Below are 27802 nucleotides of genomic sequence, written 5' to 3' on the forward strand. Positions count from 1 at the left end.
ACAGAGGCTGCCCAGGCCAGTTCCCTTTCCATGCTCTGTCACCTCCCTTGCCATCCATGAAGGGAAAGCAGGTAAGTTTTCTTCAACATATATTTCCATCTGCTTCCAGCTCTGCACTGCTTCAAGGAACACAGTTAACTTTAGCCCGTGGGTTACCTCCATGGACTCTATTTCCCTGCTGGCCAGGTATTCATTTCAGAACTAGCTATGAGCAAGAAAGCAGGAGACACTGCCATATTCAGACATGGCTCTTCCACACATCTTTCCTCTGGGAGCGGTGCCCCGCCGCTGTGCGTGACCACCCTTGGAGCCGTGTTTATAAAACCACGGATGCCTCCATTCCTTGCTGAGTCCATCATCCCCAGCACGCGTGGGGGTGAAGGCTGCTCGGCCCTGCCGCGCCCCGCGGGGCCGGGGGCTGCCGGGGGGCGCCCCTCGCCGCGCAGGGCTGGGCACCGGCCCCACGCGGGTGGCGGGCACCGGCCCCAGCCCGCCGACCCCGGCACCGCCGCCGCCGGTGCCGCTTTTTGGCATCCCTAATCGCGGCTGGTCCCTGTGATTGGCTGCGCGGCTCTGACCCCGCTCGGGCTCCCGGCTGGGCGGATAAAAGGGGCCTGAGCCGGGGGCTCCCGAGCATTCCCGGGAGCGGGCACCAGGGACCGCCGGCCGCAGCATGACGGGCAAGGCGGGCGCGCCGCTGGCCCCCAGCCTGCCCGCAAAGCCCAAGCCCGACGGCGCGGCCGCCGCGGCCGCCGCCCCGCCGCCCCCCGCCGCGGGGGCCAAGCCCAACTCCGGGCCCACCCCTCCCCGCTGCACCGGCTTCGGCATCCAGGAGATCCTGGGCTTGAACAAGGAGCCGCCGCAGCACCCTCGGGCCGCCCTGGACTCGCTGCCCGCCGGGCACCTGCTGGCGGCCCGCTCCGTGCTCAGCCCCGCCGGCGTGGGCGGCGTGGGCATGGGGCTGCTGGGCGCCGGCGGCATCCCCGGCTTCTACGCGCAGCCCACCTTCCTCGAGGTGCTCTCCGACCCGCAGAGCGTGCACCTGCCGCCGCTGGCCCGCGCCCCCGCGCAGCTCGACAGCAGCCAGACGGCCAGCTCAGGTAGGCGCGTGCCCGGCCCCGGGGGAGCCGCCGCCGCCGCCCCGGCGGGGCCCCCCTGCCGGCGCCGATTTCGTTTCGGCCCCCCGGAGGAGGCTGAGGTGGGAGCGCTCCACAAACGGATCCCCTCGTCCGCGGGCTGCAGCAGCGAGGCGAGCACGGCACGGCGGGTGCCTGGACCGGTGCCACCCGGGGTCCGGGCGGAGCGGCCCCCCCGCGGCCACGGTGCCCCAAAATCGTTGCCGGGGAATCAGGGGTCCGCTGGCCTCTCTTTCCTGGACGGCAGCGGCCGCTCGCAGCCCCCTGTCCGCAGCCGGCCTGGGTTCTACCCGGGACGGGAGGCAGCGGGGCCGGGCTCCGGTACCGGGGGCACCCCTGGCCTCCTCACGGCAGCGGCCGGAATCCCCGGCCCGGTGCGTCTCGGCGCGGCCCCGGCTCGGGCGGTGCCCGCAGGGCTGCGGGGCAGGGGCAGGTGCGGAGCGGAGCGGGCCAGGAGCGGCCCGAGCCTCGGGCCAGGGCCGGCCCCGCGGGCCACAGCGGCTGGCATCGAAATACAGGGCCGGGCTCCGGCCCCCGGCTGCTCCTTCGGGGCAAGGGCAGCGCTGGCGGGTCCCTCACTCCCCCCGGCACGGGCACCCCCGGGAACGCAAGGCGCTCGCAGAGAAGCTCTGGCTCTCCCCGGGGTATTTTTTTTTTTCTCCACAGCGGCAGCATAAACATTTTTTTTTTTAATTTTTTAATTTTCTTCCCCGCTCCGGTATTTTTCCCGGAGAAGTCCGGAATCTGCGAGCTGGGACAAGAGGCAGCGAGTGCCTCTCCCCGGGGAGGGGGCTGCAGCCCCATCATTTTGGGATGGTTTGGTTGAAATTGCCGGGCTTCGCGTTGAAGCGGCACGACAGGAGCAGCCTAGCAAACGACTCCAGTGGAGATGGGGCAGCGCGGGCGCCCGGGCCGGGCCCGCAGCCCTCCGGGCAGGGGCAGATCGTCCCGGGCCGCCCGGCGGGCGGGACCGGGACCGGGCCACGCCGCGTCGATCGGGCTGCCGAGAGCGGCCGACGGCGGCAACGAAACTCGCGCCCCGAGGAGAAGGAGAGAGCGGAGCCTCCAGGGCAGAGGGGGCCGCGGCGGGGAAGGATCCCCAGCCCACGGACGCTGCCTTTCTCCCCGCAGATTCCGAGGATGTCTCCTCCAGCGACCGAAAAATGTCGAAATCATCCCTAAACCAGAGCAAGAAACGAAAGAAGAGGCGGCACAGGTAAGCGGGGCACTGCGGCCCCACCGGCACCGGCGGCCCCGCGCTCGGTCCCCGCTCGGCCCCGCGCCCGGCGGGCAGCCCGGGGACCCGGCGCCCCTGCGGCTTCTCCGGGCTCTGCCCCTTTTCCTTCCTCCCCGGGCAGAATAATTCGCGTTTGGGACGTGACCATAAGTAAGGAGACTTGCCACAGGTGTCACTTATTTTTATTATTTTTTTTCTGGCTGCGGATCCACATACCCCGAGCCTCAAAGCCGCCGGGGAGCATTCAGGCTGGACTCAGACTACAGTGTTCAGAGGGGAGAAAAATAATAACCTGTCCCAAAGAGAAGCAATTAAATAATCAAAACTCTCCCCTGCTCTGCATTATAGCGATCTTAATACTAGCTATCAGCAAGGGACATTTTCTATCGATGATTTAAATATTTTATTACTTATAAATAAATGTTTGAGCAATTGATTAATTAGTTGAGAAACAGACGCAGCCTGCAGAGAAGCTGAGGACGGCTGCCAAGTTGCTTAAGAGAAAAATAAGCCCCACTTTGGGAGATACTAAGGGCATTTGGTTTCCTCTCGGGAGCAGGTTGGGAATGTACTTTGTGTGACTTCTCCTCCCGTTAAAATGGAGTTCAGCTGCTTGTGCTTTACAAACAGAAGCGAAAAATGTGGTGCCGGGTTCTGGCACTGCTGTGGCCGGAGAGCCAGGACAAAGGAAGGCCAGGCACCATCCACCGGGCGATTTAGCAATAATTAAATCAATCCTGCCACGATGCAGCAAGGGTGGATTAAAAGATGCCCCAGTGAAAGCTTAGCAGGATGCAAGGTAGAAGGAGATGGACTATCCCAGGAGACATCCCACTATTTGTGCAACAAGAGGCTGGGTCTGGGGTGCTTGTCCCTGCTCAGGGGTCCCTCCCAAGGCAAACGGTCTCAGTCTGGTTGCTCTGTAAATATGTATTAGTAAATAAGGATTCTTTTTTTTGTGGACTGGGCTCAAGGCTGGTACAAACTCAACAGGGACTGGTGAGAAGATCACAATTTAGATGAGAGAGAGGAAATGTCATTTACTTTAATTTTTCATTTTAGACAGCAAAAAAAGTGTAACATGTAGTTGTTTTGTTTTCTGTAATAAATGGCTAAGAGCCCTGGTTTTATTGAGTGGGGATGAGAGGCCAAGAGTCTGCAAATATCTGCAGGATGTAAACACCAAAAGAGAAAGTGTATTGTGTTCTGCAAAAGGGACAGATAGGGCACCTACAGAGGGAAAACTTAAGCTGACCATCAGGGAAAAGCCTCCTGTCAGTGAGCACTGCTGGGCTTTGGAGCCCTTGCCGGAGCAAAGTGAGAGTAGATGCCTAAAATCTAAGGTAGATAAAATTTGGAATAATCTTTCTTGTGATCCCAGAGAGAAAAAGCATGAGCTAACGGATTTCTGCTGTTCTGCTAACGGATTTCTGCTGTTCTAAGATCTTACAGATTTATAGAGCTGACGGAAAACTGTTTGAAAAGAAAATGGATATAAAAGTGTTTTTTATATATATTAGTTTTTGCTTTATTTTGTTTTTAATATGAATCTGATGACAGGCAGCTCCCTGGCATTTGCATGCTCCCTTTGTTAGTAACGTGATCAATCTGGCAGAATTTGTTAGATTTAGAATAGCAGAAGATATTTTGAGACTTTCTAATCACCCCATCTGGAATTTTATGGCTTTTATGAAATTCTGTTTTATTTTGTAAAGGCCTTTTTCCCTCCCCTTTCCTACCCTCTTCTGGGAGCTACGTGTTTCTTAGTTTGGTAATATATTTACAGTATGAACAAAGGTTGTAGTTTCTGTTGTTCTGTTGTTCTTTTTTACCATTAGAGTGTGTCTTTTTTTTTTTTTTTTTTTTTTTTTTTTTTTTGTTAATGGTGTTTTGCAAGCCAGGAGCTTTGAAGGTGGGAGATTTAACACTCGGGAGATTCTGCGACCTCTCCTGCATGCCCTGGAGATGGGTTTTCATCCGTCTCAGCTTTCCAGCTGCTGGGTTTTCAATCTGGCTGTCCCAAGCTGAGACCTGGCAGTGCAGTGGCGGGCTGGGCGGCTGCCCTTGCGAGGTGGCTGGGAGGATTCCTAGGGGACAAGGAATCCTTGTGGGACAAGGGGGTGATGCAAACCGGCAGAGAGCAGCTAGCGGGATATCCGGGAGGGAGCAGCCCCTGGGCTCTGACCGTAAGGGCTACACTAGGGGGAAAGGTCTGGCTAAAAGTAGTAGGGAGCAGAAGGGATAAATCCTGTGGAGGAATTGATTGATGAGCAGGGCTCTTGAGAGGACCTTTGCTTTGCATGCAAGGAGGCTGCTGACCAGCAGTCGGGGAAGGGATCAGTGCGTCTCCAAAGCGGGTGCTGGCAGTGGCTGTTTCATCTCAGTGTGATGAGCAAAGGGTTAAGAAACCTTTGGATTCAGGACAGGGTGGGGGTGGTTTGTCAGGTCAGGGATGAGGGAAGGCGGTAGCTGCAGGGTGGGAGGTGGTGGGAACTGTTGCCACAAGGAAGTCCCTGAAAGCGAATGTGAATTGTGACTATACAAGCTGCAATCTTTGGGCATTTTTGGGTTCTTCATTCACCTCCGAACTTGACTTTTTGTGCACTGAAACATAAGAGACAGGTGTGTGTGGGGGGAAGTGCTGTGTGTTACCAGGCTATCCAGGTTTCTTTCACTTTTGTGTCCTTTTTCATTCTTTGATGCCTTTAGTTCTTCCTCTTATGTTCTTTTTTTTTTTTTTTGACCAAAGAGTTTTATTCTTCTCAGGACTATCTTCACATCCTACCAACTGGAGGAGCTGGAAAAGGCCTTCAATGAGGCCCACTATCCTGACGTGTATGCTAGAGAGATGTTGGCCATGAAAACAGAGTTGCCAGAAGACAGGATACAGGTAATGATCTCTCTTGGATCCTGTCCCTCTCAGTCATGTTTATCTTTTCCTGAAGGAAAGATAGCAGAGTGGGAAGGGTCACATCTCTGGGTGACCTATGGAGATTTAGTCAGTATTAGATGTGGAGATAGCCAGATCAAGCGTCCTTTGCAGCTTTATATTTGGTGTTTGTATGTTGGTGTGTGATGTGCTGTAGTGGTGATTTGGTGTATGTGCAGGGTTGCACCTTGTCTTTCAGTGAGAGAATGGACTGTGCTGACTGTGTGAACTTCCAGAGCAGGAGCCACAAGGTCTCTAGGATAACCTGCAGATTTTATCATAGGTGAACCAGGAACAGAGATACCCAAGCAAAACCTGGCGACAGGGGGAATTCTAAATCATCTAAGGGACACATGAGAAAGGATTCTGCAGTGCCTCAAGGCCTTAGTGGTATAGCCACAAGAGAACTTCATGGAGGGAGGCTGGGCAGGGAAAGAGTTCATCTCCATTCCTTTAAACATAGGAGGATGCTTAGGGATGGATCAGGCAGCTAATAGAGTTGTGCGTAGGCTGACTGCAGGGTGGGAAGGATACCCAAGTCCCAAAAAGGGGAATAGCCTTGGAAGCTGCTCCCTTGAGGGTATGGGAAACAGTGCAGAGCCCACTTAGCAAGGTAATACTTGTGGCATGGAGGCATGACCCTGGACTGGGGCTATTCTCCCCAAAATACGAGCAGCCCTTTCAGCCTCTCAGTCTTGAGCATGTCTCCTTAATTCCCCTCATTCTTCTGTTCAATGAGGAGCATTTCTTGTTCCGTCTTGTGCTTTCTGTCCTGTTTTGCTGTTGGACTCCTGCTGAACTAGCAGACTTTTAGATGTCCTGTGTGCTGGTGAGATTTTGAGTAGATTTCAGAAATTGGCCCATCGCCTGAAACTTAACTGGTGGTTTAAGGCTGTACTCTGAGCAAAGAGTCCTTGTGCCTCTTAGAGCAAGTTGGATGGAGGGTTACCTCACCACTGTGACTCCGTAGAAGTAGGGAAGAGACCTGCTGGGAGTTTATATGGTGCTGGAGTTGGTATGAAGGTCCTTTGACTTCCCATAAAGGACCTTTTCAAGTAGAGATCTGTCCAGGGACACAGCAGATACTGAACTGCAGAGGCACTGTGTCTCTTACAGCAAGGCCATATAAAAGAGCCCTGAGCATCACTGATGGGGAGGAATGTTAGATCCCACAGACCTCTCCAAGGAGTTAGCACATGATTGTCCCTTACCACATATTTTATCACTTTTTCCTTGTCTAGACCTCTTTTTTTTTTTTTTTTTGGTCCATGACAAAGCCATGACAAAATGATTCCCAAGCTTGACCATGCTTCTTGATATTTTGCCTCATGTTCCTTTTTAACTTAGCTCCCTTTGTATGGGTCTAAAATTCTTCCCTGGTTATGATGTTTATACTTTTCAAATAAACCCAGGCTGTTCACCTGTTTTCTTCTCCCAGCTGTCACTTTTGGCTTTCGTCATTACTTAAGCAAGCTATAGAGATCATTTCTGAAATCGTTCTTCATAAATCACACTCTGGTCTCTCAATCATGTAGTTGTTGTTCTAAACTCATTTGGCTTGCCAGTTTTCCTCATAAAGAAAGGCCAAAAGCCTTTTGCGGCACATCAGATGTATTTGCACTGGTTCAACTGGGCTTTTGATTCTTTGCAGGAGTTGCACCAAATAAGCACCAGTCTATTTTGCTTTCATATTGTTTGTTTGTTTGTCTGCTGATAGCCCAAGTTTTTTTACAGATCTGCTCCTCAGACTTTTTTCCTTTAACGTCCTGGGTTTCAGACAACAGTTTAGCTTTGGCTAGCAAGCATAATAACAGCCCTATGAGGTCAGACAGTGGTGAGTGGTAGATGTTACAGAGAAATATGAAACTATACTTGCTGAATACTTTGACAATTTTCGGGGAGTTTAAACATATGTAATTATCTTAACATCCTCCGGCAAGAAGTTCCATGCAGAACTGCATGTATGGATCAAATCTTTATTTGAATTTACTAGCATCATTTAATGCCTCATACTAGTCTTTTGGAAGATAGCTGGCAATTAATTTATTCACTTCATAATATTTATAATTCTATATCCCTTTACTTTTTCTTGCATATGTTTCTAACTGCTCAAGGGTGTTCTATATTTTTGCATTTTCATTGTACTTTATTCCATCTTTCAGTGTTGTTTTCACCCTCTTGTGGGTCATTAATGAAAGTGTTTTCTTAGATTGTTCTGGACATTTCATGCTGTGGGTTCTTGCAGCATTTCATGTGGGTTCACAAAGGATCATCACTTATCACTGATAACTACCCTTTATTTTCATTCATGGAATTATTCCTCAGGAGGCAATAATCAGAAAGCAAATCACCTATGGAAATATATATATGAAAGTAAAATTCAAAGGTTGCAGTTGAGGGAATGATATATAGGAATAGCTTGCATGTAAAACCTTCGGCAGAACACTACAAACAGCCATTCGAGGAAAAGAGAGCTACTTGTTTGAGAGAACATAGAATTCATGAAAAAATATTTAAAAATATTAATTTAATGAGAAGATGAATATGTATTTTGCAAGGCAGCATACTTTCTTATTGCATACATCTTTCTCCTTTGAGTTGGCTGCTCTTAGAAGGATCAGATCAGATCTGATCAGATCAGATGTCACTTTGATTATTAAGACTATATTCATCAATGTGTTTAAAGGTCCATTCAGAAGACTTGAAGTGCTGCTATTAAGACAAAACCACACCTTCCTGTAAAATCTAGATGTAAGTTCTCATGCTGAGAAGTTACACCTAAATTAAATCTTTTTTTTTTTTCTCTCATAACATGTTCTCTTAAATGTATTGCGTGGATAAGCCACTCTTATTGAATTTGACAGTTCTAAAATTTAAACCACAATATATAAAATATAACCAGTTACTGGACTGGTTAGAATAGTCCAGTGACACTTTGATTTGGGATTATTGAAATGCTTGGTATTTTTGACATTATGGTATGTCTCTTACTAATCTAATGAATTTCTGACAAACATTTAAAAAAGACCCTGACTGCTATTGTGGGGACACTGGGTTTGCCTCTTACGGGATAATCAATTACAAAATAGAAAAAAAAAAAGCATAAAAATCTGACAGTTGTAATTGCTAAATGATTATATGATGTTTTCATGGATTGCATTAGTGAAAGAAACCATCAGGATGTGTTTGTCCCAGGGGCGTCTAACACAGTTTAAGAACTGAGCATCTTCTGTGTGTCCAGGAGGCTCTGTCACCTAGCAAAAGGCCCATTTTGGAGGCCTAACTAGAGACAGAAGAGCAACTAAAACTAATTGAAAATGAATTGCTTTGGTGGTTGGTGTAGCACGTTTCAGTGTTCCCATATATGAGTAATAGGGATGGAAGAATCAAGAGAGGTATTTATTGGGAAGGAAGCATTTATACCATGAGTATTTTTCCAGAAAGAGACTTAGCTTGCATCAGCTTTGCAAAAATGCTCTCTATATAAGGTTTAATGCAAGCTGGAAAGAGTTAAAAGATAGGTCTTGCACTTAAGAGCTCAGGAGTGAACCCCATGGAGTCCTCTCAAGAGACATGAAGGAAAAAATGGCTTCATGCAGCTTCAGCAGCCCTGACTTGCTCTCACCCCTGGCAGCTTTTCCTGCTTGCTGTAGAGCATCACTGGAGGTGCTGCTGGAGCATTAGGATCTGGGGGCTCCCTCCTACCATGCTCCAGGAGCAGAGCTGTGCCACGTGCCAGCCCATGGGCTTTGGGCTGCTCTGGCTTTCACCATTCTCTAGCTCCTAGTTGGCACTGAAACTGTATCAAGGCATAGCAGTGGGCACCAGCATTTGTCCTGCGCAGCTGAAGGCAAAACTCCTCAATCTATGACCCTGATAAAGAGGATCCTGTGTATTGCAGCTGGATGCACTGATTAAAAAGTAGATTATTTTTGCAAAGCAATGAATTTTAGTCCTAATCCCGCAGTGCAAGTGTTGAGCTGGGATATCTGCTTCGTGCATTCACTGGTCTTTCTTGAATCTGTGTATGGAATGGCTGCTGAGGGATTTTTTTTTTTTTTTTAGTGCAATTGAAAACAGTGCCGGTGTTGATTTTTCTAAGGTTATGAGATTTCAGCTTGTCACTATTACTCTCAATTAGTAAAGACCTGCTATTCTTGCTAAATTTTAGGATGACTCTCTCTCTCAGAAGAGAGAAACTGTCCATAATGAGGCATGTTTCCTCTGCATTCCTACCTGTATCTCTGAACAGCAGATCCATGGCAGATTATGTAGCTGTAAGTAAATTACAAGAGTTATTAGGATATTGGAGGTAGATTACCAAGGCGATGGAAACACTGAAAGGATTCCTGCTGTGTGAGCTGGCCTTTTTGGTACTCTTCCTCTTCAATATCAAATAGTAAAACCCTGCCAGAAGTGAATCATGAAATAGGCTGGATATCTTCTCTTCCAATAATTCCTATCACTGGGGCAAGCTATGACACTGTGATTCCAGAAATGTGCAATTAACTTCCCCTTGCTTTTAAAAATGTAGGAAGTGTACAAGTGAGAGTAATAAAACTAATCAAACTTACTGGCTGGTGAGACTATTATGATGAGTGTTTCTCATGGCGTATGGTGCTTCTCTGCCTCCATGTCTTTAATTGGTATGTGAGGAGTTCATCCACTTTTCTGCCTCCTCAATAACATGCTTGTTTAGTTGATCTAAATTCATATTCATTTCCATTTTTCAATTAAGAGTTATTTAATTTGGCCCTTTCTGTAATGGAGTGTTTCATTACCCTTTGTCTATGGCCCGATTTCAGTCCATGTGCTACAACTTTGTTTTGGAGTTAATTACCATAGCAGCAACCAGAGGGGCTGGGTGATGGAAGAGTGCAGCAGCCTCTGCAGGCTCTTCCTAAAGGATTATGATCTGAAAAGTATTACACTGCATGAATTTGGGCAGAGGGAAAATGAGGCAGTAGATGAAGGGAAAATGGAGGCTCTGGAGTATTGCTTTGGTTAACTATGAAATGGGAACTTTCCTGACTTCCCTGAACCATGTATATAACCTGCCCAGCTTGTGGAATTTTCCCTGGAAGAGCTGGGGCTGTAATGGAGTTTTAAAGGCTTTTTCTTTTTTTCTTTTTTTTTTCTTTTTTTTTTTTGTGCAGAGATGGAGCTTTAGAGGTATAATATTTTTTGCATTCCAGTCCCACTTTATCCCTCTGTCTTCACCCACTGTGTTCCTTCAGCCACATGACAATCTTCCAAATGGGAGAGAAGATCAAATAACAACAGCTTTGTCCTTGTCTTCTACTCTGTTTCCTGCAAGATGTTTATGACTGTGCAGCTGTAATGGAGTGTGATTTTAGTCTGTTCTCCCACAGCAGAAGGATTGAAATGGGGCTTTGCAGTGATTACTCCTTCCTTGGTTTGTCCATGGTTTGGAGAGGCTATCACTGAGGATCAGGTACCCACAAATACTGGGACACTCAGCTCCCCACGAGTGGAACAGCAGCCAGGCAAAAAATATGCTGTAGTGCATTGCTGTGAAACACCTTGGCAGGGACTTTGCCTTGCAGTCAGGAGGAGAATGAGGGATGGCTCTGCAGAGTTAACAGCGGCCTGTGGCAACTCAGGTTCTCCTCTCTGTATTAATCTCACCATTCACTTAAACACAGTAGTTAAAGTACAACACTTCACAGAGTTACCTTAGACTTTGTGGACCGTTGATCACAAAATCTCTTCTGGAAAGTCTATTCTAAATCTCTAAGCTGGGAACTCTTTCATGCACTCCTCTTGCTAATGGAGAGCCTTCTTTCTCTTTCCTCTGGTGCTTCTGCAGTTTTCCTCAACAGATTTAAAAAAAAAATAATTGAGCAGCCCAGCAAGTTCAATAGTTAATTCCACTCTAGCCCTAGGATACTTGGCAGAGGGACCATCTGATAGTTGTGTGTTAAGATTTTCCTTTAATGGCCCTTTATTATAAAGTTTTCCTCTTTTCCTGGCTTTGAATACAGATCTTTTTAACAGTTCAATAACACTGTTAAGACTTTAGAGACATAGTTAATTTACTCTCCCCTTTAATTCTTAATGGGTCTGTTTTTCCCTATAGCGCTTATCTTTTACCTCAGCAGTCCTCAATAAGCTCTTCTGATTCCTCTCTGGCAGTACAAACTTACTCTTCCTTTTCCCTGTCTTATGCAGGTATTCTGTGAGCCTGGTTTTGCACAGCACTGTGAATAAAGATAGAAAGTGTACTGTCATCTTCCTCATGCACCAAGCTGTTGAGAAGTCTTGTTTTCAGCACATACACAAATGGTCCTGATCTCCCCAGAGGTGAGGTGGTAAAGAGCCTCTATGGAGGAGAAATCAGGAACTGAAATGAAGGACAAACGGTTGCTACAATATCCTACAGCAAAGGCGGTTTCCAGTGACCACCTTGACTTGAGGCTGTGATAAAACACCAGGAGCTCCTCTTTCTAAGCAGAGCAGCACTGCCCTGGGAGCAGCAGGAGCCACTTATTTTGCAGACTTGTAGTTCAGGGCCTGCTGGGTGTGAGAGGTGCAGTTTGTTCTCAGCTTCCCATTTTAATGGCTTTCTACTAGACTCTCAGCTGTATGAGAATATGCAGAGCTGGTACTTTGGCTGTCAGTTATGAGAGCTCTGAGCAGTTTTCTCTCCAAATTCATTGACCAAGACTATGTAGATGTAAGGGATTATTATCTGTGCCCATCACTACTCTTAGCCAGATACGCCAGTGGTTTCTGTTCCAAAATAACTTATTTTGTGTCCTATAGGTGTTTCTGATATCTCTAGGTCCCTGCTCATGTTTGGCCTCACTGCTATCCTTCTAACTGAGCATCCTGCATGACGGTCATTTATTAGTTGAGTGGGAAAACTCATTGAGTTTATATTACAGCCCTGACTGAGATCAAGGCTTTAGTGGCTAAGTATATACAGAGGGAAAGTCTCTTACTGTGAGATTTTAGATGAGGTGGACAAAGCTGAGATATGGACACACATGGGAATGTCCTGGTGAGCTTGTCCTGGTGTGACAAGCTTCTGCACATCTCCCTGGAGCTGCTGGCCTCCCCCTGCCCTTACCACAGCAGTTTTGCCAGCTTTGTGGATCACACAGGTAACAGGAGTTCAGAACGGGAACCTGAGGCATCATGAAATTACACAGATGGGATTTAGGCTTGGCTAGTGGCAGCCAGGCTTACCCTTGGCATTGCAAACACCTGTAGGATAGATGATCTGTGTGGCAGCACCTTAGTATTAGTGACAGATGTCTCTCTGGGTTTGTGGGGACTAGGGCAAGGTGTGCACCCCATCAGCTTTCCTGCATCTGTTGAACACCCACTACCTTCCTACTTTTCCTGTTATTTCCAATAGCACCTTGGAAAAAGACTTATTTGAGCATCTATCTATGTGCAGACATATGGCAGTCTGTATGGAGCAGTAGCTCCACCTAAGCTGCCTATCAGCTGGAAATCTGAAATGGCATCATGATCTGACGATGATGAAGCTAATGTCTGAGGGATGCATTTGCTGTACAGATCAGGTGTGTGCTGAACCCCTGAACTCACTATAAGTACAGTGCTCATTATGTGCACACTTATTTCTCTTTGTGGAAAACAGGAGCTGTGGACCTGACAAAGTTTTCTGCTTCTAGAAGGTCACATGCAAGGAAATGTAAGAAAATGTGTTGCCACATGATGTAGCAAGGTCAGGTGAAAATCATGACTTACCCAGGGAATACAGTTTAAAACATGTTCCCTGGTCAAGAAGGATTCTTGGCTCCTTCCCTCGCCCTTACTTTCTTTGACTCATTTCTGTCACGTGTCAGCCCTTCACCTTCAGGATGTATCTCTCTCCCTTCGTGTCTACCTTGCTGTGAAGTGCTGTGAAGACAAATCACCATAAAGCCTGAAAAGTGCCAAGCCTGTCAGTCAACCTGGTCCCCGTGAATCCCAGCATGGAGTGCAGCACTTGCGCAGCAGTGCATCTCCTCTGGAGAGACACATTACATGTGCTCCAGTCTGTGTGGCATCTTTGCTGTCCCTTGGGAAACAGTATCAGAGGCAGCCAAACACTGAGCTCAAGCCCCTCTTTGTGCGCTGGTGGCTCCCTCCAGCGCCGCTTTTGTCCCTGCTTCAAGGTCACTCTGAAGACCTGTGCAGGCAGCACATCCCTTTTGCAAGGGATTGGTGGAGGCTGGCAAGAATAGGAGCAGGGTCAAAGTGGTGGGAAGAGGCACTGGGATCTGTAGATGATGTGAGGATTTTAAAGCTTTGACCGCATAAGTGACATGCATCGCAATGTCTCTCACTTGATATTAGGGCCATACTCAGCCCACTTGGTGCTTTTAAGATCTAGATTCAGAGGCAGGCTTGGCCTGTAGAATGTGTGACATGGAAATGCTGTAAGCTTTCCTAGGTGCCATACAGAGACTGTATTGACTGAGTACCTTGTAAGCTGATTTAACTTAGGGGAGACCCAAGCTTGGATCAAGAAATACCTCTGTGTTCAAGAGGGAAGAGTACTGTCTTTCGGCTCATTCCAACATGTCTGTCTGGATCTGTTAGCTGAGAGACTGGAGCAGTGAGGGACTCTATCTTACTTTTCGAAGGGAAAAGCCGAAACAACTGCTGGTAGGACCAGCTGCCATCCTCTCCAAACAAATATTGCCTCTGCTTTTCTAGGACTGATCCTAAAACAATCTGTTTCCTTCCTTTCTTCTGAACTGCCTCAGACCGCAAGGGATATGTACTTCTTGAGTGAGGGCTACGTCAGGCTGATGGTGTGCTGTGGCTGCCCACAGCCTCAGGCATGACTGTGTTGGCTCAGGATCTGGCAGGCAGTGCAGGCAAGAGTCCCCTGTGTGCTGGTGCAGCCCACCTGCTCTTTCCCTCTAGAATTGGCCAAGGAAGAGAGATGAAAATAACCTTTGCCTGGTCTACCTAGCCAGAGATGGGATAGTAGTACACACCATCCATGTAAAGAAATAAATTAGGAAATGCAAGTGCTCAGTGGTGGTCTTACAAGAAGAGAGGACTGAGATAGCGTTATAGTTGCTGCTGAATTGCTCACTTGCCCACTCCAAGGTATGTGGCTGTGGGTCAGAGACGACCACAGCTATTACAAAGAAGGGCTTTGCTGTGCATTTGCTGTGCTATGAACAGGAATTACTCTTTCTAATGGGATCTCAGAAAGCTCTTTACTAGCTTTTCATCAAGCAGCAAGGATGATGAGTCCTGTGATCAGCCATGCAGGCCATGTGCAACCTTTACTGCTCTAATTTAACTTCATATCCATTTTATACCAGCCATAGAAAGTGATGTCACCATAAACACTGCCAATAATGTTGACATTACATTTGAAAAGGCAGCAGTAAACTGTTTTGAGGTTTACACAAGTGTGCACCCTCCCCTAGCATCTTGGGGACAGAAAGTTTTCAAGCCAGGCCAGACTGCTCAGAGGGGCCCAGCACTTGGCTGCAAGCACACACTGGCCTGGGGTGATCACTATGGGGAAGGGATTTGGGGAAGCCCCAGGATGCCCAGATCAGATCGTATGTGTTGTGGCAATTCAGTATCAAGCCATGCGGCCTGCAAGCGTGGATGGGAGGTGCGGAGAAGAAGATAATAATCATTTGTTTGCAGTGCTTGCATTCTTAAATCAGACCTAGCTGGGGCTACTGACCCCACTGATGCAAGAGGAAGGACATCACTGTCTTCAGTGGTTGATTATTCTCATGGTAGAGGCCGGACATGGAAAGAAAGGGATGTGTATAGCCATCAGGAAGAACAGCACGCTGAGGTGGCAACGGGGCCCCTGCTTATGGAGGTAAAAAGGGAGAGCTCTGTGGTGGTACACAGCTGGACTCAGTGATGGGATCTGAGCAAGGAATTAACAGGTATACGGCTGGAGATGGCACAAGTGTGAAGAGCTTGCACTGAAAAACCCTGAGGCGGCATTCAGTGAGGTTACAGGATACAGGATTAACCCAGAGCAGGCTGGTGGGAAGAGGAACATCAGAAAGCAGAGTGCTAGCAAGGTTGTCTGCATGTTTCCCATGGCAGTACATACCAGGGAAGGAAGAGATCCTGGGGATGAATATGAGAAGTTCAGCATCTCCACAGTTCAACTTGAGATGGCTGGATCCCTCAGAGAAGAGCAAGGTGCCGGATGGACAGGAACATGTTGGATTAGAGACCAGTCAGCACCGTGATATTGGATGGGACCATGACAGCAGATTATCCCTGGAGGAAATGCCAAAGGGCAATGCCAGAAAGGTCTGCGGCTCACTGTTAGGACAGGCAGTGATTCCCTGCTGTGTTCTTTGAAGAGCTCAGTGACAGAAAGGGCTTCCTTTGCAGGATCTGTGCAGAGCAATAGCTTAGCTCCCCTGAGAAGGCAACATAATGTTTGAGCCACAGGTATCATCCGAGAGCAAAGGAGGAAAATGCCTGTTAATCCATGTGCAAAGGAGATGATCTGGGTGTTAATGCTGGGGGAACTCTTGAGATTTTGTCCCTTTCCTTAGTTTTTGGTTTGCCAACAGCACTTTTTGCCTGCTTACCCACTCCCTATGGCACAGCAAATACATGTGCTGCCGAGTGCTGGCGGGCCCATGCGTGTGCGTTTGTGTGCAGCTGCGTGTGTGCATGCCTATGTGCATTTGCTTGTGGCCATCTAGTGGGCATTTTAGCACGTACCAGCTTGGTCTGGGACCATCCCTGTGCTCCCCAAAGAGCAGTGCTCTTTGATTGAAAGGCCTCTGTTGAAATACTGTGTCAAATGTGGTCTGTGAGATTTGTTGAAAAAAAGAATCACTATTATCCAGCCTTGATTTTTCCTTTAATGGATGTGGAATGCTTGACTGTGCAGTATAACACTGTAATTAGACCAAAAAATGGTCACTACCAGTTATCTTGTCTGTGTTCCCCAGCCTGGAAAGCAGAGAGCCAAGGGAATTTAACAACCTAAAAATCTTAAAATATCCCATTGCTAATTCAGGTTCCTGAACTCGGGTTCAGCTCACAGCTATCATCAGGGAGATTTCTCGCTTTAGCAGACCATGGTTCAGGAGTTGATTAGGTAAACAAACTAATTAATATGATGAATGTAGATAACAAGGGCACACTGAGTCTCACATCCTTTTGCAGAATGAGAGATTCCTCCTAATATAATTTGCTCTCTGCACCATCAATAACGATAAGTGTCAGTTACAGAGTAGGTGATATTCATCTCTGAACAAATGATAGGGATTTAGTTGATGGTTAGATCCCCTCTGAGCAACGTGTTATGTGACCACCTTGTGTTTGCCTGGTTCATGCTGAGAGCAGGTATTGCAAAGCAAAGGCTTTTAGTCCTGCAGCTTTGATATGCCCGGGGGACCAAAATCAGTAAAGATGAAAGAGACTGCTGGCACTATGAGGTGCATCCCCAGATCCAGCCTTTCCTGTATCTAGGGCAACCCTTGTGGTGGCTCAAGAGCAGCCCAGGAGAGGGCCTTTGGGCTACTAAAGAGCAGGAGCATGCACACAGCCAGAATCCAGATACCAGCGTGTTCTGCTGCAAAGATATTTGTGATAGTGTGACAGAAAAGCGCTTTGAACACACATTGAAACAGCTGTACTGCTGATAGAGATCAGTGGACATGTGTTTCATGAGCACTGAGCATGGAAAATACCATTGTACCTCACAGAAGTATAGCCTTTTCCTGCCTAGTTAAGGAAAGCCAGGGTCAGATTCTTAGTAGAGAGACCAGATAGGCCTTGCTGAGGAAAGGCAAGCTCCTTCAAGTGTGGAGTGGTCTTCATCTTCACCTGAGATACCAGATCCCAGCTACTACTGCTTCTCTCTATCCTGCTCATAGAAAGGGGTAAGAAGAAGGAAGTTTCAGCTAGTGGGGTCAACAATCCATACCACTGCTATCCAGAGGCAGCTCAGAAAAAAAAAAAAAAGAGAGCGAGAGAAAGGAGAACAGAGTCTAACATGTCTCAAATGAGTGGAGAAAGAAGCTATAATTGATCAGAAATTGGTTGAAGAAGATGTTCTCCTAGAAATCCCCAGTAATGATCGTCTACTCACAGCTGAGTGTCGGACTGAGAAGTGTCTGCCCATGCCCGCGACTGCGCTGCCCTGTGCTCAGGCATGCCCAGCTCCCTGAGGTCTGTCATCTCCCTCTGTTCGGGCCCACCTGGGCTGTGCGCGTGGGACACTCCATCAAGTGACAGACAAGGACACAGCCTGGGTGTGGCAGTCAGAGCGTAATAAGCCATGGAGAAAGTAAAAGAAATTGTCATGCAGCAACAAGCCCATGGGCAGCAAGATGTTGGTGAAACTGTAACAGTGCAGAGAGAGGGGAGGTAGCTGGCACCTCGTGCAGTCCCCCAGCAAGAAGGGCAGCCTGGAGGTTACAGGGTTCCTTGCATTTAGGACGATACAAGAGACGCACAGGGTTGTGGTCTGCGCAATGAAGCCCTGACTGTTGTCTGCTCAGGCTATAAACTTTGGGGTACCCCAAGTTTCCTTGAACATTCTGGATCTTGGATGAGTGGATCTGCAGACAAGCATTTAGTGGATTGCTCTGCTCCTCGGGCTACTCCATTAGCTTCCTCTCCACACCATCAGCATCTCATCTTTCCCACCATGCCCTGCTCAGCTCCACTTGCTGCTATCTCTTCCAGTATTTCACTCTAGGCTCATTCCTACCCTGCAAAATCCCTCCTCTCTTTTTCTTTGCATATCTTCTTCAAGTACTTAAATTCTTCAAGTATTTTGTATCCCTCTTTCTTCTCCAAGGCACAGAAATGTCCCTTCCTGTTCAGGGCCTCACTTAAAACTAACGTCTCTTAAGAGGCTGGCTCTTGGATTTTCTGGTTGCTCTGCCTTGAAGACCCAAAAGATAACAGGGCAAATTTGTCCTCTTGACTCTTTTAGCCAGTTTTTCAGGACAGGTTTCTTGCAACAAGTGCCATATATTCCACAGAGGATGCTTATGTGACAGTAGAAAGATGTAAATGATGTTAACATGTAGCATGTTTGTCCAAAAGACACCTCTGGCCATCAGATTGTGGTAGCTTTGCAAAAACATCAGACAAGCTTCAGTAACCACAGTCTGAAACTGATAAGGGCTTGCGGCACTTGTAGAGCGTGCAAATGCAAATACACAGTCTTTTCACTATATGCTGGGTGGTCCAGTGAAAAAACAGAGGAAAGCAAAACCTATATGGTAATAAGCAAGGTGTGTAGGACATATCCATATAAATAAGCATTTTACAAAGCTGAATTGACCCACATAATGGGAGGGAACAAAAACAAACATGGACAAACATTTCTTGAAGCAGGCCAAATATTACAGAGCAAGAGAAGATGTAGAACAAACCTCTCTAAGCAAAGACTACGGCAGCCAAGAAGATGCAATATTGAAACTGCAAGTAAATGGAAGCATAAGCATGAAACCATCTCCTGTCAAGGAAAGAAATGCACACAGTACTTTCATTTTCAGAAGTTGTGGCTTCTGAATATTGACACATATTGACATTGATATTCTGACATACTGACACAGCTGAAAATATCCCAAAATTACTAAAATAGTTGCAGGATTCAGCTTAGAATCAAGGCAAAGGAAAATTTTGTAACATGTCAAGAAATGTCTCCCAAGACCGATGAAAGTAGTAACATCTCCCAGAAGAAAGCCCCACTGATGATGCCATTTGAATGACAGCAAAATCCCAAGAACAAGTCATATGGGATAATTCTGCTGATCTGAAATAGTGTGGGAGAGGGAAGAGACTGGAGCTCTTCCACCGTGCTCTTTGGGACAGGATTTGTGGCAGAGATGCTGAATGAGGTTCTGATCTCATGAACGTTCAGATTTCCACAGCATTGATTTCAATGGACTTCATGCCTGAGAGTAAGATATGGCTCCTGATTTCCATTTTACTAGAAAATCTGTCATTTCAATGCTTTCTCTTTTCCAAACTGAAACTAGCAGGAAATTCGCAGCAAATCATAAAACTTATTCAGGAAATCTCAATTTGATCTTACGAAGGTGTTGCTGTCATTTTGACTTTCCCAATTGGTTTTACAGCATATATTTTACATATGATGCATGGACAAGATTAAAATAAATCCTTCAGAAGAAAGCCACAGATAATTTTCATTACACTTCTACTGGCCAAATGCATTTTTTTCTGTGCAGTTGAATCAGCATTTTTGACAGGAAATTTTCCACTGGCTCTGTTCAAAATTGGGCTGTTAACAGGCAAAGATTGTGCTGTTTTATGTATTTTCTTGACAGCACTGTGGGGATGGGGATGTTTGTTGGCAGCACGTCTAGTCGCAGTGCTGAGAGGTCTCATGGACATCACAAGCGCAGTGTGGGGAAAGGCCAGGGCAACAGCAGGGCCAAGGGGAGCAGGCCCTCAGGGTGGGCGGAGAGGACAGAAAGGGGGTATGAGGCACCAAGGAAGATGCTTGAGACATGGAGGCAGGAGGAAGGGAGAAGGTGATGAAAACAGCAGTGAGGAGGCATTTGGGTAAAAGAGGATTGTGAAAAGTTCAAAAAGTTATGTGTTTAATACCTGTCAAGAAAATCTATGCCTGGCTGAGAAGCCAGGTGTGATAGCTGGTGATAAATACAATTGCATAGAGATGAGGTTTGTAAGCTGCTCTGGATACACAGAGTGATGTCAAAACAAGGAAGATCTGCAGACACTGGATAAGAGAGGATGGAAAAGGCTTGTGCTACAGCTGGAGAGGGATTGATCCCAGACTTCCAGATTGGTCTGTCTCACGTGGATGTGGGAGGAGTCCATGCCCTTAAGTGATGGATCTTGGCAGTGTGGCACTGACAGGATGACCAGCAACCCATGCAGCATCAGGCAGGGCACATTCTGTGCTGTGTCTGATTGACAACATGGTCAGAGAGAGGGGCTGAGCTCTCCTGGGGGTCCTCACTCAGGTCTGAGTGGATTCATAGCTGACAGTGGCCCAAGAATCATAGAATCATAGAATCATAGAATCATAGAATGCTTAGGGTTGGAAGGGACCTCTAGAGATCATCTAGTCCAACCCCCCTGCACACGCAGGGTCACCTAGAGCACGTGGCACAGGACTGCATCCAAGCAGGTTTTGAAGATCTCCAGAGAAGGAGACTCCACAACCTCTCTGGGCAGCCTGTTCCAGTGCTCTGTCACCCTCACTGTCAAGAAATTTTTCCTTAAGTTCCTATGGAATTTTTGGTGTTTCAGTTTCTGGCCATTTCCTCTAGTCCTATCAGTGGCCACCACTGAAAAGAGACCATCACCGTCCTCTGCACTCCCTCCCTTGAGGTACTTATAGACACTGATTAGATCCCCTCTCAGCCTTCCCTTCTCCAGGCTGAACAGGCCCAGCTCCCTCAGCCTCTCCTCATAGGGCAGATGTTCCAGGCCCCTGATCATCCTTGTGGCCCTGCGCTGGACTCTCTCCAGCAGCTCCACATCCCTCTTGTACTGTGGAGCCCAGAACTGGACACAATACTCCAGATGCGGCCTCACCAGGGCTGAGTAGAGGGGCAGGATCACCTCCCTCGACTTGCTGGAGATGCTCTTCTTAATGCAGCCCAGGATCCCATTGGCCTTCTTGGCCACGAGGGCACACTGCTGCCTCATGGTCAACTTGTCGTCCACCATCACACCCAGGTCTTTCTCTCCAGAAGGTCGGTCCCCAGCCTGTACTGGTGTCTGGGGTTATTCCTCCCCAGGTGCAGGACCTTGCACTTGGCCTTGTTGAATTGCATGAGGTTTTTCACCGCCCAGTTGTCCAGTCTGTCCAGGTCCCTCTGGATGGCAGCGCAGCCCTCTGAGGTATCGGCTACTCCTCCCAGTTTCGTGTCATCAGCAAACTTGCTGAGGGAGCACTCTGTGCCTTCATCCAGGTCATTGATGAATAAATTGAACAGGACTGGACCAAGGACTGACCCCTGGGGGACCCCACTAGCTACAGGCCTCCAACTAGACTCTGCACCGCTGATCACCACTCTCTGGGCCCTGCCATCCAGCCAGTTCCTAATCCACCTCACTGTGTACTCATCTATCCCACACTTCCGGAGCTTGTCCAGGAGGATGTTGTGAGGGACGGTGTCAAAAGCCTTGGTGAAGTCGAGATAGACGACATCCACCGCTCTCCCCTCGTCTATCCAGCCGGTCATTTCATCATAGAAGGCTATCAGGTTAGTCAGGCAAGATTTCCCCTTGGTGAATCCATGCTGACTACTCTTGAGCACCTTCTTGTCCTCCATGTGCTTGGAGACAACGGCCAGCATGAGCCGTTCCATCACCTTTCCGGGGACGGAGGTGAGGCTCACTGGCCTGTAGTTGCCTGGGTCCTCCTTCTTGCCTTTTTTGAAGACTGGCGTGACATTGGCCTTCTTCCAGTCTTCCGGCACCTCCCCCGTTCTCCAGGATCTTTCAAAGATGATGAAGAGCGGCTTAGCTATAGCATCCGCCAGCTCACGCAGCACTCTGGGGTGCGCCCCATCAGGGCCCATGGATTTTTGGGTATCGAGTTTCCTTAGGTGCTCTCTGACCCAATCTTCCTCTACCCAGGGCAAGTCTTCCTCTCCACCCGCTTCTTCTCTTGTCTCTAGGGCCTGGGGCTCTAAAGGGCTGCCCTTGGAAAACACCGAAGCAAAGAAGGCATTGAGCAATTCTGCTTTTTCTGTGTTATTTGTAACCAGGGTGCCCATCCCGTCCGCCAGCGGACCGACGTTTTCCCTGATCTTCCTTTTGCTGTTAATGTATTTGAAGAATTTTTTTTTGTTATTTTTAACATCCCTTGCCAGCTTGCCTTCCAGACGTGCCTTAGCTTTCCTTGTCGCATCTCTGCATTCCCTGACTACGTTCCTGTATTTCTCCCAGGGGACCTGTCCTTTTTTCCACCTTTTGTATACCGCTGCCTTCTGCTTGAGCATTGCCACAAGCTCCCAGCTCATCCACGCAGGTCGCCTGCCCCCTCTGCCTCCCTTCCTACACACAGGGATGCACTGCTGCTGGGCGTGCAGGAAGTGCTGCTTGAAAACTAACCAGCTCTCTTGGGCCCCCCTGCCTTCTAGAGCACTAGCCCATGGGATTCTACCGAGGAGGTCTCTGAAGAGGCTAAAGTTGGCCCTCCTGAAGTCCATCGTCGCAAGGCTACTTACAGCCCTGCCTCCTCCTCGTTGAATCCTGAACTCCACCAACTCATGGTCACTGCAGCCGAGGCTACCCCCCACCTTCACATCTCCTACTAGGCCCTCCCTATTTGATAGCACGAGGTCCAGTAGCCCACCTCTCCTCGTCGGCTTCTCCACAACCTGCGTCAAAAAGTTATCGTCGACGCTCTGCAGGAACCTCCAGGACTGCTTATGCCTGGCTGTGTTGTCCTCCCAGTTGATGTCAGGGTAGTTGAAGTCCCCCATGAGAACCAGGGCCTGTGACCGTGAGGCAATATCCAGCTGCCTATAGAAGGCCTCGTCAACCTCCTCGTCTTGGTCAGGTGGCCTGTAGCAGACACCCACCACAGTGTCTCCCACATTAGCCTGCCCTCTAATCCTTACCCACAAGCTCTCAACTCGCTCATCCTCCACTCCCAGATTGAGCTCCATGCATTCCAGTTGCTCTCTCACATAAAGAGCAACTCCACCACCTCGCCTTCCCAGCCTGTCCTTCCTAAAGAGCACATAGCCTTCCATGGCAGCGCTCCAGTCGTGCGAGCTATCCCACCACGTCTCTGTGATTCCAATGAGATCATGATGCTGGGACCGCACACAGATCTCCAGTTCATCCTGCTTATTCCCCATGCTTCGCGCATTGGTATACAGGCATTTCAGGGAAGCAACAGAGGCCACAGGTTTCCCAGGAGGGGTGAAAGAGGACCCTCCGTGATCATTTCCTATCCTCACTTTCCCACTAGCATACTCCCGCTGGACGCCATCTGACCTGGGCTGTGCGGTACTGCTTGCCGTATCAGTGTGCCACTCCCCTTCCCCCTTCTTGCCTAGTTTAAAGCCCTCCTAACCAGGTTGGCCAGCCTTTTGGCAAAGAGACCTGTAACCTACCTGTAGAAAGAGAGTGTAAATCAAGCTGTTTTTCAACATTCAGAGGAGAGATGCTGGTGTGGCATGTTCCACAAAGCAGCCTGACCATGAAATCTCCTCTGACATGCGCACAGGGTCTTCTGCTGAGACAAGTTGTGATCACAGCAGCGGACACCTGGGAAAGGCCAAAGCTAGCAGTCTATTACCGGCCACCAGCAAACTACCTGCCTACCCTCTCCTCTGCCAGTCCCCGACCAGCAGAGCCTCCTGCCCTGGAGGCTGCATCTTGGGTCTGCACTGGCTATTCCACAGGCTTTTCCCACCCTGCTGGATGGAGGGGCTGGATTTGTTCTTCCACAGCTGGCTGTGTGCACACGCTGTCACTATCCTTCACAGCATATGCGGGAGCAAATCCCGTAGGGTGCTGTGCAGTTCCCGTGGAGGAGGAGAGCTCACCTCCTGCAGCAGAGGCAGCCCTGGCTCCATGCTAAAGCATCGCTCTCATGGTCCCCATGGCAGAGCTGGGGAGCTCGGCTGGCGCCAGCCCCCCAGCGCTCCCCACTGCAGCCTGGCCCACGGTTGTGCCCATGGCTGCGGGCAGCGGAGGCAGCAGAGGGTTAAGCTGTCAGCTCTGTAATGTTAAACAGGTGTCAAAGGCACCTCCATATATCTGCAGATTGAAATCAAATTCTTTGCAGTATAAAAAGATAAATTACCCAGGCGATTCCCGCCTCATCCCACTCATCAGGCCAGCGCCAGACGGCAAGCAATTTTTTTTTTTAATGTGCTAACGACCTAATCAAGCAATCAAGTTGGAGAAGATTGCAGAGTGACCCCGAGCATCCATCTGCCAGCGAGACCCCGCCATTCATTTCCATTCTGCTGTGTACTTTCCGGGAAAGGGAGGGGAAAAAATAGAAAAAAAAGAAAAAAAAAGAAAAGAACCTAAACAAATTAACACCCAATTTTCTGTGAGTCTAATTAGTTAAATGAGGAGGTGTTCAGGGTGTCTGCGGGGAGGGAGGGGTTGCCTCTCGGAAAGGGGACTGGTAACTCCATGGCATTAATTAGCGCAGGTCAATGGCGTGGTTCCCTGGGGACCAGCTGCTTTAATTTCCCGTGATATTTCAGTGCCTGAGGCCCATCGATTCAAACTGAAATTAACTTATTTTTCAATCAGGCCTGGGCTGCCCCTGGGGCTGACTCTTCCTTTGCCTCCTTCTGAATAGACCTCGAGCAATTTTTCATCTAAAGCTGATGCCTCTGCTCTGCGGGAAGGGAGGGAATAAGGGGAGGGAGGAGGGTGAGTGAGACAAGAGGAATGGAAATCAGGGAGCGAACACTAATAGATTTCTGCACGCACCCCCCCACCGCCGCCTGCGTCCCTGCTCGCTGCCCCCCCAGGTCACAGCTCAGAGATTATTCTGCCAATTTTCTGAGAAGATGAGGGGCTTTTCAAACTGGGAATTCAGGGCAAACCGCACAGATCAGCTCCCCCTTCTCCCGCCTTTCCCCGCTCCAGAGCATCCACCCTCAGCCCAGCCCTCCCTGCAGGCACCACTGCGCAGAGCCCCACACAGCAGCTCAGATACCCAGTAACTAATAAAAGAAAATCCCAGGCACGAGAGCCAAAAGCCACTAGAAAGAGACACTGCAATGGGAAATTAATTATATCCTGCAGAGAGGGATGGGACATGCTCTTACGCTTTTTGCTCCTGCTAGGGAGAGATGCACAGCAGCTGCTGTGTGGGGGAATGAGGCCACCGCTGCTCTAGGGAGGAAGGTGCACATGCTCACCTTTATCCCCCTGCACAAGCACACGTGCCCCATAACCCACAGCTCCTGTTTTTGCCCATACCAGGTCTGGTTCCAGAACCGCCGGGCCAAGTGGCGGAAGAGGGAGAAGTGCTGGGGCAGGAGCAGCGTGATGGCAGAGTACGGCCTCTATGGTGCCATGGTGCGTCACTCCATCCCACTGCCCGAGTCCATCCTCAAGTCTGCCAAGGATGGCATCATGGAGTCCTGCGCCCCTTGGCTCCTGGGTAAGAGAGCAGCTGCCTTTGTGGAGGCAGTGAGGGGGCTGGCACAACGGCAGGGTCCCCAGAGAAACCTGAGACATGCTTGAAAACACTGACGGTGGGGTGGAAATCTCCTCTGCCTTCCTCCGCATCCCCATGACTTCTCCACAGTAGGGCATAACTGCTCGTCCCAGACAGCTGCCAGTCCTTGCCATCCTGATGTGCAGGAGTGCCTAAGGTGCTGGGACAAGTGAAGGATTATGCACCCCAGCTCTCCCCACCAAGGCCAAGTCTGGGGCAGGAGTTAACTCCCACACTTGGCCTTCAGTGTGTGAGTGTCCCCTGGGAGCAGTCCCAGAGCAGGCTGCTTCTCTTGCTCAAGGCAAAAGGTTGCCCAGGTCTGACTCCCCCGAGGAGCCTGGGTGATGCTGTATGGGTGTGGGTGCAGGGACCCACTGTCTTTGCAGTTGTCCCAGGGTTAGATTCCCTTTTTTTTCTTCTGGAGCAAAGCACTACTCTCTCCTGCTGCTCTCAGCAGCTGAGGGTACTACATTTTTTGCCTTGTTTTGTGTTATTTTCCAGTGGAGTGGGGATGGTATTGGCGTGGAAGTAGTAGATACTCTGTTGCACTCCTGCTTTTTGCTTCCTGCTTTCTGATCTTTCAGGCTGATTCTGCCTCCAAACTAGTTTCTGGAATCTTAAAAAAATGAGCTGTCCTGTCCTTCTGTCTGGATGAAACTGGGAGAGGGAGAGGGTGGGCTGTGTGAGGAAGAAAACCGTATGGAAATAGCAGTGGGAGATCTCTCCCTCATCCGCCAGTGAGTCCACCAGGTCCCTGCCCTCTGTGTGGCTCCTGCACTGTTGTGCAAGATTCTCATCCTTTTCACCTTGGTCCCATAGATGGGTATGTTCCCATGTGGCAGGACCTAGCGTCTCCCTAGTGTCACCCATCACTGCAGCAAGCTGCTGTCACATGCCTGTGCTGGTGACATGCCTGTCAATGTGTAGTCTCAGACCAGAGTGTGGTCAGCCACTTCCAGCTCTACTCCTGGCAAGAGGAGATACATCTGCTCTGGTTCTGGCTCACCCCCGGTAGTTTGCTGGGGCAGGTTCATCCCTCCAATTTGAGAAGCCATGGCTGTGAGCAGGGTCCCCACTCAGCTGTGCATGCACGGTGCTGCAGATGCTCAGGTTGGGCTGATCCCAGGAGAGAGCCATTCCTGGCCACCCTCGCGCATGGCCTGGAGTGATGGGCTCTCTGTGACTGCTGTTTGAAGCAAGGGTTTCTGCTTTTCCTTAATTCTGGCCTCTCTTTATCTTTGCTGTTTTCAGTTCAAGATGGCTTTCCCATGCCCAGGCGCTTTTCTAAACCCGAATACCAACAATTCTTTTTAGGGATGCACAAAAAATCTCTGGAGGCAGCGGCTGAGGCAGGAAGGAAGACAGAAGTGGAACGTCAGGCCCTGCCCAAGCTTGACAAGAGTGACAAGGAAGAGAGGGGCCCAGATCCCAAAACCACCATTTCCCAGGAAGAACTGAGAGAAAACAGCATTGCTGCCCTCAGGGCCAAAGCTCAGGAGCACAGCACCAAAGTCCTGGGGACCATCGCTGGGGACCCCCCGGCCCTGGGCAGGAAGCCAGAGAAAGGGGAGGAGGCTGCGGTAGAGGATGAGAGACAGATGGAGAAGTCGAACTCATCACAAAAGGAGGAGAAGCTGATCTAGAGGGGAAGAGATGATGAAAACCAGCCCCAAAAGACACTGTCTCCTCACTGACGGGGGCCATAGCCCCTATCAGACTGTCAGGGCTCTTCGGCCACCCCTGCCTGGGGCATGAGGCTGCTGCAGTCTCTGCGTTTCGGGAAGCTATAGGCCGAGCCCCGGGGCTGCCTGGCAGGGGTGTCCAGAGCCCATTCCCCTCAGCCATACCCTGCACTCGCTCCCCTGCCCTCAGGGGTATCGGCCCCTTCTCCACTCTTGGTGGAGGATCGGGAAGTGCCCCTATCTTCATCTGAGAGGAAACCGAGGCTCCACATCCTGCTGGCATGGCCTCACGACCAGCTTTGAGTCCAACCCATCAAGTCTCAGGCCCACTACCCATCCAGTCTCATGTGAGGAGTCCCTCTGCCATCATGGAGTGAGTCCACCCCTTGCTGTCATCTCCCTCCTCCATACACACCTCTGTCCTCACTGGCACCCACCTCCTAGCCGCTCTCACCCTCGGCCCTGCCCTCACCCCTGGCTTGTAGCTCTGCAGAAGCTGGGCAGCAGTGCACACGTGTGGCTCCCGGGCACCGGCACCCGCACCCGCGCCTTGCTATGCCTTCAGCCCGCAGCAGGGAAAGGCCACCGCAGTGTTCGCATGAAACACCGAGTCTCTTCCAGTGGTGGCTCGCACCTTCCACGTGTGTCTCTCATGAC

The 27802-nt window shown here is 49.4% G+C and overlaps 1 protein-coding gene across 2 annotated transcripts; it reads left to right on the top strand.

Moving 5' to 3' along the window:
* The first annotated feature begins 673 nt into the window (after positions 1-673).
* On the top strand, positions 674-27106 carry VSX2 (visual system homeobox 2). 2 transcript variants are annotated; one of them, XM_088529359.1, is made up of 5 exons: positions 674-1100; positions 2268-2352; positions 5140-5263; positions 25226-25406; positions 26715-27106. In XM_088529359.1, the coding sequence occupies exons 1-5, from the start codon at positions 674-676 to the stop codon at positions 27104-27106; spliced, it is 1209 nt and encodes a 402-aa protein (XP_088385485.1). The 2 variants fall into 2 exon arrangements, with proteins under 2 accessions (XP_088385485.1, XP_088385486.1); XM_088529360.1 differs by having other exon boundaries at positions 26778-27106.
* The last annotated feature ends 696 nt before the right edge of the window (positions 27107-27802 follow it).

This window comes from Tinamus guttatus, unplaced genomic scaffold (assembly GCF_059628265.1).
Source record: "Tinamus guttatus ecotype Peru unplaced genomic scaffold, ASM5962826v1 Tinamus_guttatus_pri_ptg000327l, whole genome shotgun sequence".
Taxonomy (NCBI): domain Eukaryota; kingdom Metazoa; phylum Chordata; class Aves; order Tinamiformes; family Tinamidae; genus Tinamus; species Tinamus guttatus.